General features: G+C 42.2%; 1 protein-coding gene across 1 annotated transcript in view; it reads left to right on the forward strand.

Annotated features, from left to right (window-relative positions):
* The first annotated feature begins 3025 nt into the window (after positions 1–3025).
* CREG2 (cellular repressor of E1A stimulated genes 2) overlaps positions 3026–15409 on the forward strand; it is a 49226-nt gene continuing 36842 nt past the window's right edge. Inside the window, exons 1-2 of the mRNA XM_040422311.1 lie at positions 3026–3199; positions 3307–3441. Coding sequence (XP_040278245.1) covers positions 3026–3199; positions 3307–3441 — 309 coding nt within the window. The remainder of the gene's footprint in view (positions 3200–3306; positions 3442–15409) is intronic.

Raw genomic sequence — 15409 nt, forward strand, 5'->3', positions numbered from 1 at the left:
GGTGACCAATAACCCAATGGTCACACTGGCTGAGCTCCAAAGATCCTGTGTGCAGTTGGGAGAAACTTCCAGAAGGTCACTTATCACTGCAGAACTCCACCACTCTGGACTTTATGACAGCATAACCAGAAAGAAGCCTCTCCTCAGTAAAAGACGCATGAAAGCCCACATGGAGTTTGCAACAAAAAAAAAGCACCTAAGGATCCTCAGACTTTGAGAGAGATTTTCTGGTCTGAAGAAACCAAAATTGAACTTTTTTACCTCAATTTTAAGCATCATGTCTGGAGGAAACTGTACTGCTCATCACCTGCCCAACACCATGCCTACAGTGATGCATGGTGGTGGGGACAGAGGGACTGGTCAGGGTTGAGGGAAATCTGAATGGAGCAAAGTACAGATATATTCCTTATGAAAACCTGCTCTGGAATATAGACTTCCAACAAGACTTTGACCCTAAGAACACAGCAAAGACAACACAGGAGTGGCTTAGGGACAACTCTTTGAATGCCCTTCAGTGGCCCAGCCAGAGCCCTGACTATGGAAAGTCTCTAGAGAGACCTGAAAATGGCTGTCCATCGACAGTCCCCATCCAACCTGACAGAGTTTGAGAGGCTCTGCAAAGAAAAATCCCCAAATCCAAGTGTGCTGCCAAAAGTGCTTCAACTAAGTACTGAGTAAAGGTTCTGAATACTTATGTCAATGCATTGGTTTAGTTTTTCATTTTCAATAAATTAGCAAAGATTTTGAACATTCTGTTCTCACATTGTCAAAATGGGGTATTGAGTGCAAAAAATTGGGGGGGAAATTTGTTTTTATTTTAGCACAAGGCTGCAACATAACAAAATGTGAAAAAAGGGAAAAAGTTTGCAGACTTTTCAATGCATTGTATGTAAAAATTGTGAGTCAATATTTCAGCAATTGCATTTTGCTGTTAGAGTCAAAAGGTTAAGATTGATTAACTGTAGAAACTATAAACTGTGCAGGATTTTGAAAACTTGAGACCAAGATGACCTAATTTGAGCAGTTATTCGCCAAGAAACATATTTCTGTAACAATCCCACCTGTCGTCTCCAATTCCCTACCTGGACCATTACACATAGTTATAAAGATGCTCGTCTGCAGCTTACAGCAGCCTCTAGTTGACTCTATATTAGAATTGCACAGTTGTTCAAAATCAATTGTAGACAGACTGTCTGGTGGAGACCTGAAAAGATCAATGAAAGAGTTATTGCTCAAAAAAAAACAAAAAAAAGCAAACTGAATCCAGCTTGGCACTGTTAGGAATGTCTTGATACCAAGACAATAGAAAGTATAGTTTGGTGGTTTACGTGACAAGGCAGGAAAGATGTAGCTTGGAATTGGTATTGATGTAATACCAATCTTTTATACCATCATTATGTAAACAGAAATTATTAGTTAGCTACTACATTTTCGCAACTGCTCCATTCAATCTCTATGGGACTGTGATCATATATTTATAGGCTATCTCAAAGATAGGTGATAAATGTTTTAATGACTGGGGAACCCAATAATGACCAATGATGGAAATATCCATCATGAAGATCTCATGAGCACTTCCCATTGTCCCCACAAAATCATAGCAGAAGCTCAGTTGTAATACATAGCCAAGCTCCCACCGCAACTGCTGGGATAGGAGCTGGCTCTTATTCTGATAGTTTAACTATGCCAAATCTGGAGTGATAGTGGCATCTAAGGCTACTTTCACACTAGAGTTTTTTGTGGATCCGTCATGGATCTGCAAAAACGCTTCCGTTACAATAATACAACCGCATGCATCCATCATGAACGGATCCGGTTGTATTATGTCTTATATAGCTATGACGGGGATCCGTCATGAACACCATTGAAAGTTAATGAGGGACGGATCCGTTTTCTACTTTGTCCGCACCACAGTAGCTATTCTGTCCGCGATGAGAGCGCAACCAAATGAAACGGAATGTATTCTGGTGCATTCCATTTCGGTCAGTTCAGTTTTGTCATTAACAATGAATGGGGACAAAACTGAAGCGTTTTCATCCACTATTGAGATCCTATGACGGATCTCAATAGCAGAATTGAAAACGCTAGTGTGAAAGTAGCCTAAGGTGCTTAGCAGAGCGAGGGGGCTCCTCCTTTCTCCCCATCAACACCTCGTAACACTGTTGCAGGATACGGATGCATTACCATGGCAGGTAACCAGGTCTGCCATCAGTATTTGGCATGGCCTAATAGGTTGCCTATCAGCATATAATAATAATGCTTTGGAAAACAGTTTCAAGTAAAAAAAAAAAAGGGGGGGGAAAGGTTGTTCAATAAAATGCTACAATAAAAAAGCACTCCCCCCCCCCCCCAATTTTATTTTTTATAAACCCCTCTTTTAGTAAAAGTTAGTTTATTTTTTAAATATTTCAGCATAACTTATTATTTAGACTGCACAGCACATCAATAGAAAAGTTTCCATTCTATACTATCAAGAAAATTATAAAAATGAGTCAATAAACTCTATGTTTCCCACAATACTGCCAATTAAAACTACAAATCCTCACACTAATACAAGCCCTCATACTGTTATGTCCTCGGGGAAAAAAAGAATGCAATGACTCATAAATGACTTTAATTTCCTTCAAACATGTTTTTTTGTGTGCAAATGTGCTCAGTTGTTAGCACTGGTGCCTTGCAGTGCTGGGGTCCTAGGTTAGAATCCGACCAAGGACAACATCTGCATGGAGTTTGTATATTCTCCCCGTGTTTGCGTGGGTTTCCTCCGGGTACTCCGGTTTCCTCCCACACTCCAAAGACTGATGGGGAACTTAGATTGTGAGCCCCATTGGGGACAGTGATAATAAAGTCTGTAAAGTGGGGGCGTGGCTGGCCAAGCATGTGAGCGGCTGTGCATTCACTGAGCTCCTGCAATGTCCCGGCCGTTTATCCTGAGTGATCACTTACCCTGCTGTGCTCCTAATAGAGAACGCTCGAGTGCCCGTTTCCTGCGAACTCCTGCGAACACCTGCAAAACTCTGCAGTCATGACGAGGAGAAAGGACGGGAGAGGCTCCGATAATGACCTGCAAAGGGCGTTGGCTCCGTCACACCTCATCGCCGAAACCGCGCAGCGGACCTACAGTGGGAAGCTGCAGCGCGGCTGGGTCAATATGCACGATCGGCGGCCCCACTCAGGGCAAAACGGCCCTGGGACAAGGGTGAGTCGACAGTGCTGGAACGGGGAATGGACTCAGAATGTGAGGTGTTGGAGGCCGCCACTGGAAAACAGCGGTCCTCTACCTCTAATAAATATGGCGTCCTACAGCCAAGCGGGGCAGATACTGAATCAGAGGCTCAGGACTCTGAGGAGCCTACACTCAAGGATGTCATGCAGGCAATTACCAAGTGTGGAAAGTCGCTGAAGGCGCTGACAATGCAAGTGGGGGCCATAAAAGAAGATGTATCCATAGTCCGGCAGGACTTTAGAAAGTTGGCGGAGCAAACAACTGCCCTGGAAGAGAGAATGGGTGATAGGGAGGACGCTATCCTTCCTCTCAAAAGAAACAATACAGCACATTAGAGTAGGCTGGAAATACTTGCTGTTAAACAAGATGATTTGGAGAACCGTCTAAGAAGAAATAATGTAAGATTAGTGGAAGTACCAGAAAAGGTGGAAGGTGGTAACCCTACAGAGTTCTTTGAATCCTGACTAAAGGACAAGTTTGGCCCTGAGACTCTAACTCCACTATTTGCGCTTGAATGAGCCCACAGGGTGCCTACTCGTCCATTACCTCCGGGAGCACCCCCAAGACCTGTGCTTATTGAAGTACTCCATTACAGAGATCCTGATATCATTCTTAGGAAGGCCAGAGAATTGTCGGATCTATCCTTTAATGGCCACAAGGTGTCACTATTTCCTGACTACTCCATAGAGGTGCAGAAAAAGAGAGCAAAATTCCTTGAGGTAAAGCGTCGTTTGAGAGAGTATGGAGTCTCCTATTCGATTATGTACCCAGCAAAGCTCAGGGTGGTTGCCCTGGGATCTACCAGCTTCTTTGATGATCCAAAAGAGGCTTTGAGATGGCTGGACAGACGCGACAACTATGCGAGGATAGACAGCCACCAGATTGAGACGCATGTACACGGATCCTAGTCACTGCCAGTGTATGCCTGGGCATGTGCATGTGTTGAAGCTAGCTTAGTTACTGTATATGTTATGCTATCTGAGTGTTCCTATCAGAGCGCATTCTGTATTTACAATGGGCAGTAGGGGTATTGCACTGTCTAGTATATGTATACAAGCTATAATTAATAACCGGGAAACGGGCAGGAGAATGCGATGCAACTGGTCCAATTAGTGTTGCTATTAGTTACTGTTGTGGGTTGGTCTAGTTTTTGCTTCTACTAGCTGGCCGCCGGTGGACTAGCTGTCCAGCTAACTGGCCTTGCTAACAGGCGGTTCTTTCTTGATCCCGAGGACCTCAGGTGGGGTGTACTTAGTCGAGGCCTGTCGGGAAGGCCAGCGCCTTCATATTTTCATTTTAATTGTTAGTATCCTAATTTTAGGCACAGTTTTTTGGGATTATTAGGGGTTACTGCTATACGACCTGCAGCTATGGGGAATGTGTCCATGTGGAGCTTGTGTATGTTAGTTGTGCTGATGAACAGTTATAGGTCACAGGTACTCCCGCAGGGGAGGAAGGGGTGGCTCTAAGTATATCACCCTTAGATAACTATGGCTAAACCAACAAGCTTTGTAAGGCTACTTTCACACTGGCGTTTCTGGGTCCGCTTGTGAGATCCGTTTCAGGGCTCTTACAAGTGGCCCAAAAATGGATCAGTTCAGCCCCAAAGCATTCTGAATGGATAAGGATCCGTTCAGAATGCATCAACTTGGCTGCATTTGGTCTCCGTTGCGTTTTTTTAGACGGTCACTAAAACGCAGCTTGCAGCGTTTTGGTGACCGTCTGACTATGCGGACCCAAACAGATCCGTCCTGACTTACAATGTAAGTCAATAGGGACGGATCCGTTTTTCACTGACACAATATGGTGCAATTGAAAACGGATCCGTCACCCATTGACTTACAATGTAAGTCAAGACGTTTTGACTTAGACTTTTTTGAATGAATAATGCAAACGGATCCGTTATTAACGGATACAAGTGTTTGCATTATTGGTGCGGATCCGTCTGTGCAGATACAAGACGGATCAAAGAGGCTAATAAAAGAAAGGCCATAATGGAAACTTTGAAACTTTACCAGCCCCTGATATGCTACTTGCAGGAGATGCATTTAACGACCAAGTTACTTAAACCTCAATGTGCGAAGCATTGCTTTCATGCCACTTATTCCACTTATGTGAGGGGGGTTAGTATACTCATTTATAGAAATATAACTTTTCAATGTATATCTGACAAGATAGACGATAACGGGTGCTATGTCTGTTTATATGGCACAATCCTTAATATACCTTGTGCCATAGTTGGGGTCTATATACCGCCATTGTACTCGCCATTGATCATTAGGGAAGTGCTGTCATTTCTTGCGGGCATACTCGCTGTTCCGACAATCATTTTGGGGGATTTTAATAATGTGATTAGCCCGGTATTGGATAAAATGGGTATATCCACCCATTTGACTTCAGAGGAGACTACTTTATTTGGCAGGCTCCTGACTGAAGCATCCGTGTTAGATTTTTAGAGGCTGAAAAATCCATACACAAAACAATACTCATGTTACTCCAGTACCTACAGTGGCGGAAATAATTATTTGACCCCTCACTGATTTTGTAAGTTTGTCCAATGACAAAGAAATGAAAAGTCTCAGAACAGTATCATTTCAATGGTAGGTTTATTGTAACAGTGGCAGATAGCACATCAAAAGGAAAATCGAAAAAATAACTTTAAATAAAAGATAGCAACTGATTTGCATTTCATTGAGTGAAATAAGTATTTGAACCCTCTAACAAAAAAAGACTTAATACTTGGTGGAAAAACCCTTGTTTGCAAGCACAGAGGTCAAACGTTTCTTGTAATTGATGACCAAGTTTGCGCACATTTTAGGAGGAATGTTGGTCCACTCCTCTTTGCAGATTATCTCTAAATCCCTAAGGTTTCGAGGCTGTCTCTGTGCAACTCTGAGCTTGAGCTCCCTCCATAGGTTTTCGATTGGATTAAGGTCCGGAGACTGACTAGGCCACTCCATGACCTTAATGTGCTTCTTCTTGAGCCACTCCTTTGTTGCCTTTGCTGTATGTTTTGGGTCATTGTCGTGCTGGAACACCCATCCACGACCCATTTTCAGTTTCCTGGCAGAGGGAAGGAGGTTGTCGCTCAGGATTTCACGATACATGGCTCCGTCCATTTTCCCGTTTATGCGAATAAATTGTCCTGTGCCCTTAGCAGAAAAACACCCCCAAAGCAAAATGTTTCCACCCCCATGCTTGACGGTGGGGACGGTGTTTTGGGGGTCATAGGCAGCATTTTTCTTCCTCCAAACACAGCGAGTTGAGTTAATGCCAAAGAGCTCTATTTTGGTCTCATCAGACCACAGCACCTTCTCCCAGTCACTCTCTGAATCATTCAGGTGTTCATTGGCAAACTTCAGACGGGCCTGCACATGTGCCTTCCTGAGCAGGGGGACCTTGCGAGCCCTGCAGGATTTTAATCCATTGCGGTGTAATGTGTTTCCAATGGTTTTCTTGGTGACTGTGGTCCCTGCTAATTTGTGGTCATTAACTAACTCCTCCCGTGTAGTTCTAGGATGCTTTTTCACCTTTCTCAGAACCATTGACACCCCACGAGGTGAGATCTTGCGTGGAGCCCCAGAGCGAGGTCGATTGATGGTCATTTTGTGCTCCTTCCATTTTCGAACAATCGCACCAACAGTTGTCACCTTCTCTCCCAGCTTCTTGCTAATGGTTTTGTAGCCCATTCCAGCCTTGTGCAGGTCTACAATTTTGTCTCTGACATCCTTGGACAGCTCTTTGGTCTTTCCCATGTTGGAGAGTTTGGAGTCTGCTTGATTAATTGATTCTGTGGACAGGTGTCTTTTATACAGGTGACTAGTTAAGACAGGTGTCCTTAATGAGGGTGACTAATTGAGTAGAAGTGTCTAACCACTCTGTGGGAGCCAGAACTCTTAATGGTTGGTAGGGGTTCAAATACTTATTTCACTCAATGAAATGCAAATCAGTTGCTATCTTTTATTTAAAGTTATTTTTTCGATTTTCCTTTTGATGTGCTATCTGCCACTGTTACAATAAACCTACCATTGAAATGATACTGTTCTGAGACTTTTCATTTCTTTGTCATTGGACAAACTTACAAAATCAGTGAGGGGTCAAATAATTATTTCCGCCACTGTATGAATCGTTATACAGAATAGACCTAGTTCTGGGGAACGCTGAAATGGGCCGCCTCATTGAGGACATACAATACTTACCCAGACGACTCTCTGATCATTCTCCAGTTTTAGCGTTGGTTCATTTTCTTCACCCAATAATGGGTAGAGGTACACTGTAGAAATTGAATCCGCACTGGCTTTCTGTTCTAGCTGATCTGTCGGGAGTGGGAGAAAGGCTGAAGGAGTTTTTCCAATATAATTTGCCTACTGCATCTAAGTTAGTAGTGTGGGATGCCATGAAGGCATACTTGAGGGGGTTACTCATAGCGGAAGTTAACGCGAAACGTAATGAAACTAGAGCGACTGTACAAAAACTGCTGATGGGGGTGGAAAGGGCAGAGGCAGATTATGTGGAGCACCCTTCTCTGGAAACTGCAACACTCTGGAAGTAAGCGCAGCAAGCTCTAAATGACCGCTTGCTTCTTTGTAACATTTTCTTTTTATTGAAAGTTTTTCATATATTAGGCATATTCATTTCTTATGACAAATTATATTTCGTTACAGCTGTATGTATATAACAACAGACATTGTGCAGTTAGTTAATATTCCTGAAAGGACCGTAGTCTTTATTAACAAATCTAGAGTCTGAAAGTTAAATCATGAGATACATAGCATTAATCTTCATGCATAGTGTATGTAATATTTGATTTTATGACCGCTTGCTTCTTAACGCGACGAATAAACGCTTTTTTCAAAAGCAATCGTATTATGAGGAGGGGGACAGAACGGGGAGGTTATTGGCACTCATATCTAGGGCCCAACAGCCATCGGCATACATACCTGCTCTTTGTAATTCAGCTGGGGACTTGTGTACGGCAACAGATCAGATCTTAGAGGTCATGCACGAGTTTTATTCATCATTCTATGAATCAAAAGTGGACGTTGCAGACAGAGATTGGAGGGTTCCTAGACCAGTTGCAACTCCCTACCCTAAGGGTCCATTCACACGTCCACAATTCTGTTCCGAATTTTGCGGAACGGAATTGCGGACCCATTCATTTCTATGGGGCTGCACAATGTGCTGCCCGGATCCGGAATTGTGGATCCGCACTTCTGGGTCCGCAATTCCGTTCCCGAAAAAAATAGAACATGTCCTATTCTTGTCCGCCATTGCGGACAAGATTAGGCATTTTCTATTAAGTGCCGGCGATGTGCTGTCCGCAAAATGCGGAACGCACATCGCCGATGTCCATGTTTTGCGGATCCGTGGATCCGCAAAACACACACGGACGTGTGAATGGACCCTTAATGAGGAGCAGCGAAACTTCCTGGATGCTTCTACAGGGAGTGCAGAATTATTAGGCAAATGAGTATTTTGACCACATCATCCTCTTTATGCATGTTGTCTTACTCCAAGCTGTATAGGCTCGAAAGCCTACTACCAATTAAGCATATTAGGTGATGTGCATCTCAGTAATGAGAAGGGGTGTGGTCTAATGACATCAACACCCTATATTAGGTGTGCATAATTATTAGGCAACTTCCTTTCCTTTGGCAAAATGGGTCAAAAGAAGGACTTTACAGGCTCAGAAAAGTCAAAAATAGTGAGATATCTTGCAGAGGGATGCAGCACTCTTAAAATTGCAAAGCTTCTGAAGCGTGATCATCGAACAATCAAGCGTTTCATTCAAAATAGTCAACAGGGTCGCAAGAAGCGTGTGGAAAAACCAAGGCTCATAATAACTGCCCATGAATTGAGAAAAGTCAAGCGTGCAGCTGCCAAGATGCCACTTGCCACCAGTTTGGCCATATTTCAGAGCTGCAACATCACTGGAGTGCCCAAAAGCACAAGGTGTGCAATACTCAGAGACATGGCCAAGGTAAGAAAGGCTGAAAGACGACCACCACTGAACAAGACACACAAGCTGAAACGTCAAGACTGGGCCAAGAAATATCTCAAGACTGATTTTTCTAAGGTTTTATGGACTGATGAAATGAGAGTGAGTCTTGATGGGCCAGATGGATGGGCCCGTGGCTGGATTGGTAAAGGGCAGAGAGCTCCAGTCCGACTCAGACGCCAGCAAGGGTGGAGGTGGAGTACTGGTTTGGGCTGGTATCATTAAAGATGAGCTTGTGGGGCCTTTTCGGGTTGAGGATGTAGTCAAGCTCAACTCCCAGTCCTACTGCCAGTTTCTGGAAGACACCTTCTTCAAGCAGTGGTACAGGAAGAAGTCTGCATCCTTCAAGAAAAACATGATTTTCATGCAGGACAATGCTCCATCACACGCGTCCAAGTACTCCACAGCGTGGCTGGCAAGAAAGGGTATAAAAGAAGAAAATCTAATGACATGGCCTCCTTGTTCACCTGATCTGAACCCCATTGAGAACCTGTGGTCCATCATCAAATGTGAGATTTACAAGGAGGGAAAACAGTACACCTCTCTGAACAGTGTCTGGGAGGCTGTGGTTGCTGCTGCACGCAATGTTGATGGTGAACAGATCAAAACACTGACAGAATCCATGGATGGCAGGCTTTTGAGTGTCCTTGCAAAGAAAGGTGGCTATATTGGTCACTGATTTGTTTTTGAATGTCAGAAATGTATATTTGTGAATGTTGAGATGTTATATTGGTTTCACTGGTAAAAATAAATAATTGAAATGGGTATATATTTGTTTTTTGTTAAGTTGCCTAATAATTATGCACAGTAATAGTCACCTGCACACACAGATATCCCCCTAAAATAGCTAAAACTAAAAACAAACTAAAAACTACTTCCAAAAATATTCAGCTTTGATATTAATGAGTTTTTTGGGTTCATTGAGAACATGGTTGTTGTTCAATAATAAAATTAATCCTCAAAAATACAACTTGCCTAATAATTCTGCACTCCCTGTATAACTATAAAGGAAATGGAAGATGCCTTTGGTGATATGTCAAATAATAAGGCCTCGGGGGGAAGGATTACCGGTTGAAATATATAGAACTTATGCCTCTACACTATTACCTCAAATGCTAGAGGTCTATAAGGAGGCACAAAGTCAGGGTACTCTTCCTGGGTCTATGAATAAAGCTATTATTATGGTCATCCCCAAACCGGGAAAGGATAGTTTGGTGGTGGAATCATATAGGCCTATATCCTTGCTACAGGTAGATTTAAGTTTTAGCTAAAATATTGGCAAATAGGTTAAATTCAGTGATAACCTCTCTCATACATACTGATCAGGCAGGATTCATGCCTAATATGTCAACAGCCGTGAAAATTAGGAGGTTATTTCTGAATATTCAAATTAATCAGGTCCACGCCTTGAATGCGGCGGTCGCATCTCTTGATGCGGCGGTCCCATCTCTTGATGCGGCCAAAGCATTCGACAGCGTGGAATGGCAATATTTATGGCTGGTGCTCCAGAAAATGGGAGTTGGACCCGTATTCGTTAAATGGATACAGTTAATGTATAATTGCCCCATGGCTATAATCCAAAAAAAGTCAGACTTTCTAAACCCTTTAACCCCTTAAGGACCGGGCTCATTTTCACCTTCAGGACCAGGCCATTTTTTGCAAATCTGACCAGTGTCACTTTATGTGGTGATAACTTTAAAACGCCTTGACTTATCCAGGCCATTCTAAGAATGTTTTTTCGTCACATATTGTACTTCATGACACTGGTAAAATGGAGTTAAAAAAATTCATTTTTATTTATTAAAAAATACCAAATTTGCCAAAAATTTTGAAAAATTTGCAAATTTCCAGGTTTCAATTTCTCTACTTCTATAATACATATTAATACCTACAAAAATAGTTATTACTTTACATTTCCCATATGTCTACTTCATGTTAGGATCATTTTAGGAATTTTATTTTTGGGGGACGTTACAAGGCTTAGAAGTTTAGAAGTAAATCTTGAAATTTCTCAGAAATTTTCAAAAACCAACTTTCTACGGACCAGTTCAGGTCTGAAGTCACTTTGTGAAGCTTACATAATAGAAACCACCCAAAAATGACCCCATTCTAGAAACGACACTCCTCAATGTATTCAAAACAGATTTTACAAATGTCGTTAACCCTTTAGGTGTTCCACAAGAATTAATGGAAAATAGAGATACAATTTCAAAATGTCACTTTTTTGGCAGATTTTCCATTTTAATATTTTTTTTCCAGTTACAAAGCAAGGGTTAACAGCCAAACAAAACTCATTATTTATGGCCCTGATTCTGTAGTTTATAGAAACACTCCATATGTGGTCGTAAACTGATGTACGGGCACACGGCAGGGCGCAGAAGGAAAGGAATGCCATACGGTTTTTGGAAGGCAGATTTTGCTAGACTGTTTTTTTTTTTTACATGTCCCATTTGAAGCCCCCCTGATGCACCCCTAGAGTAGAAACTCCATAAAAGTGACCCCATCTAAGAAACTACACCCCTCAAGGTATTCAAAACAGATTTTACAAACGTTGTTAACCCTTTAGGTTTTCCACAAGAAATAATGGAAAATAGAGATACAATTTCAAAATTTCACTTTTTTGGCAGATTTTCCATTTTAATATTTTTTTTCCAGTTACAAAGCAAGGGTTAACAGCCAAACAAAACTCATTATTTATGGCCCTGATTCTGTAGTTTACAGAAACACCCCATATGTGGTCGTAAACTGCTGTACGGGCACACGGCAGGGCGCAGAAGCAAAGGAATGACATACTGTTTTTGGAAGGCAGATTTTGCTAGACTTTTTTTTGACACCACGTCCCATTTGAAGCCCCCTGATGCACCCCTAGAGTAGAAACTCCAAAAAAGTGACCCCATTTTAGAAACTACGGGATAGGGTGGAAGTTTTGTTGGTACTAGTTTAGGGTGCATATGATTTTTGGTTGCTCTATATTACACTTTTTGTGAGGCAAGGTAACAAGAAATAGCTGTTTTGGCACAGTTTTTTTTTGTTATTTACAACATTCATCTGACAGGTTAGATCATGTGGTATTTTTAAAGAGTAGATTGTCACGGACGCGGCGATACCTAATATGTATACAATTGTTTTATTTATGTAAGTTTTACACAATGATTTCATTTTTGAAACAAAAAAAATCATGTTTTAGTGTCTCCATAGTCTGAGAGCCATAGTTTTTTAAGTTTTTGGGCGATTATCTTAGGTATGGTCTCATTTTTTGCGGGATGAGATGACTGTTTGATTGGCACTATTTTGGGGTGCATATGACTTTTTGACCGCTTGCTATTACACTTTTTGTGATGTAAGGTGACAAAAAATGGCTTTTTTTACACCGTTTTTATTTTTTTACAGTGTTCACCTGAGGGGTTAGGTCATGTGATATTTTTATAGAGCCGGTCGATATGGATGCGGCGATACCTAATATGTATACTTTTTATTTATTTATGTAAATTCTACACAATAACAGCTTTTTTAAAACAAAAAAAATGATGTTTTAGTGTCTCCATATTCTGAGCCATAGTTTTCTTATTTTTTTGGGCGATTGTCTCAGGTAGTGGCTCATTTTTTGCGGGATGAAGTGACTGTTAGATTGGTACTATTTTGGTGGGTGTACGCCTTTTTGATCGCTTGCTGTTGTACTTTTTGTGATGTAAGGTGACAAAAAAATTGTTTATTTAGCACAGTTTTTTTTTTTGTTTTTTTTTACGTCGTTCATCTGCAGGGTTAGGTCATGTGATATGTTTATAGAGCTGGTAGATACGGACACAAAGATACCTAATATTTCTATATGTCTTTTCTCTATTTATTACAATTTTTTTACTTTATTTTTGGAAAAGGACGATGAAATTTTTTTTTTACTTGAAACATTTAATTATTTTTTGTCAAATTTTAATTTTATTAACTTTTTTTTTTCCACTTTATTATTTGTCCCACTCTGGGACTTCAACATTACAGGGTCTGATCCCTGTTTCAATGCAGCACGATACATCTGTATTGTGCTGTATTGAACAGTTAGTGTCTTACACTATAAGACGCTAACAGTTGCCTATTCTTGTCCATTTTGAGGACAAGAATAGGCATTTCTATAAAGGGCCGTTAGTTCCGTAAATTGCGGAAGGCACACGGGCAGCATCAGTGTTTTGCATATCCACAATTTGCGGACCGCAAAACACGGCACCTTCGTGTGAACAAGCCCTAAGGTTGAGCCTTTATAGCAAACCAGCCCAGGCGCCAAAAAATGTGAGTGAGACATTTTAAGATGCACAGAGAGCACATATCCTATAGGTTCTTTTGATGGCGAGGAAATAAGACAGCCACTGGCACATTGATTTGCAGCATGCAAAACCTTTACTATACCATATATATCACTCCAATCACTCTACAGGAGGGCATAGTACTTTGGCAAAGGTAGCATAAACACATATCCACAAAGTCTTTTAAAGGGACACTGTCACCTGGATTTTACTTACTGAGCTATTCACATCACCACATCAGTCTCCACGATTTACATTAAAATATACTAGTATTACTGCCCTGTGTCTTGTAATTTGTCTATAAAATCGCTTTTATTAATATGCTAATTACCTAAATAAAGGAGCCCAAGGGGCTGTCCCTCCGGCCGTTGGAGCTCAGTCGCGCCCATTACTTTGGAGCCCAGCACCGCACCACTGCTAATTTATTTACTCCTCTTCGCCTCACAGAATTCATTGCGCATGCGCCAACTTCGCTCGACCCGCTCCTGCTCCTCCGTCCTCCCGGCAAGTCGCGCCACTCCGCTCTTCCTATCCGGTTGAGCGAAGCTGTTGCATGCACTAAGAGAATCAGGATGGTGTCATGCCCTGCTCGGACGGTGTGCGGAGGTCTGTCAGATTGGCAGCACGTGTCTAACCATTTGTTTTGTTTTGTTTAGAATTCAGTCTGGCCTTGGATTCAAGGAAGGAAGGATTGTCTGTTCCAGCTCAGATAAGTTTGGTTTCTATTTTTGTTATTTGCGGTCTAGGCTGTTTGTGTGTCTTCTGCCCCTTCTCCCCTTTCACCATCTCAGGGATTCTAGGGTGTTTGCAGTCCAGGCACGAGGACACATTATTCCTACCATCAAGGTCTGAATGTGGGCTTAGCAGCGTAGGGACAGAAGTCAGGGATATGCTAGGAGGTGACCATTCCCCAGCATCTCGCCTAGACACTTGTTTATTTGGTTGTCTGTATATCTGAGATACTGTCCGCCGTGACATTATAACCCGCCATACTGTGACTGCCATTACTCAGCGGTTTTGTGATGGCGTCAATTGATACACTGGTTGACCGCATGCAGGGATTATTCCTAGAGGTTGCGGATCTGCGTAGTTCGGTCACACGGTGTCAGAGTGTTCTGGCATCAGGTGCAGGTCAAATTGGTGGGGAGCCTAAAGTCGCTCTTCCCGAGATATTTTCAGGGGGTGCAGATGATTTTTTTCGCTTTAAAGAGTCATGCAAATTGTATTTTCTACTGCGTCCATTTTCGTCAGGTGATAAAAGTCAGAGGGTTGGTATAATCATATCTCTGCTAAAATGGGATGCGCAATCCTGGGCTTTTTCTCTGCCGCCCGTTTCTCTGGCCCTCCGGTCGGTGGAGGAATTTTTCAAAGCCCTGGGATTGATTTACGATGACCCAGATCGGGTCTCGATGGCAGAATCTAAATTGCGTAACTTATTACAGGGTAAACATACTGCAGAGGTTTACTGCGTAGAGTTTAGGAGATGGGCTACTGAGTCGGGGTGGAACGACCCCGCGTTACGTAGTCAGTTTTGTCAGGGGTTATCTGAAAGGTTGAAAGATGCCCTGGCTTTTCATGAGTACCCAGATACTCTAGAGAATGCTATGTCTTTGGCTATACGGTTGGATAGACGTGTCAGAGAGAGGTGTAAGGGTCCCTCCGTGCAAGGGATCCCTTCTGCGTGTGGTTTTGTCTCACCTGCTGCCCAGGGTGATATTACTTATAACTCTGGGGTAGGGGAGGAACCCATGCAGTTGGGTCAGATATCTTTTCGTTCTGGTAGGAGAAACTTTAGGAGATTACATAAACTATGTTACTACTGTGGTAAAGGTCACCATTTTGTTTTTGCTTGTCCTTTTGTTAAACCGCGTGATGATATGAAAGAAAAAAAAA

The sequence above is a fragment of the Bufo bufo genome, chromosome 3 (assembly GCF_905171765.1).
Source record: "Bufo bufo chromosome 3, aBufBuf1.1, whole genome shotgun sequence".
NCBI classification, from domain to species: Eukaryota; Metazoa; Chordata; class Amphibia; order Anura; family Bufonidae; genus Bufo; species Bufo bufo.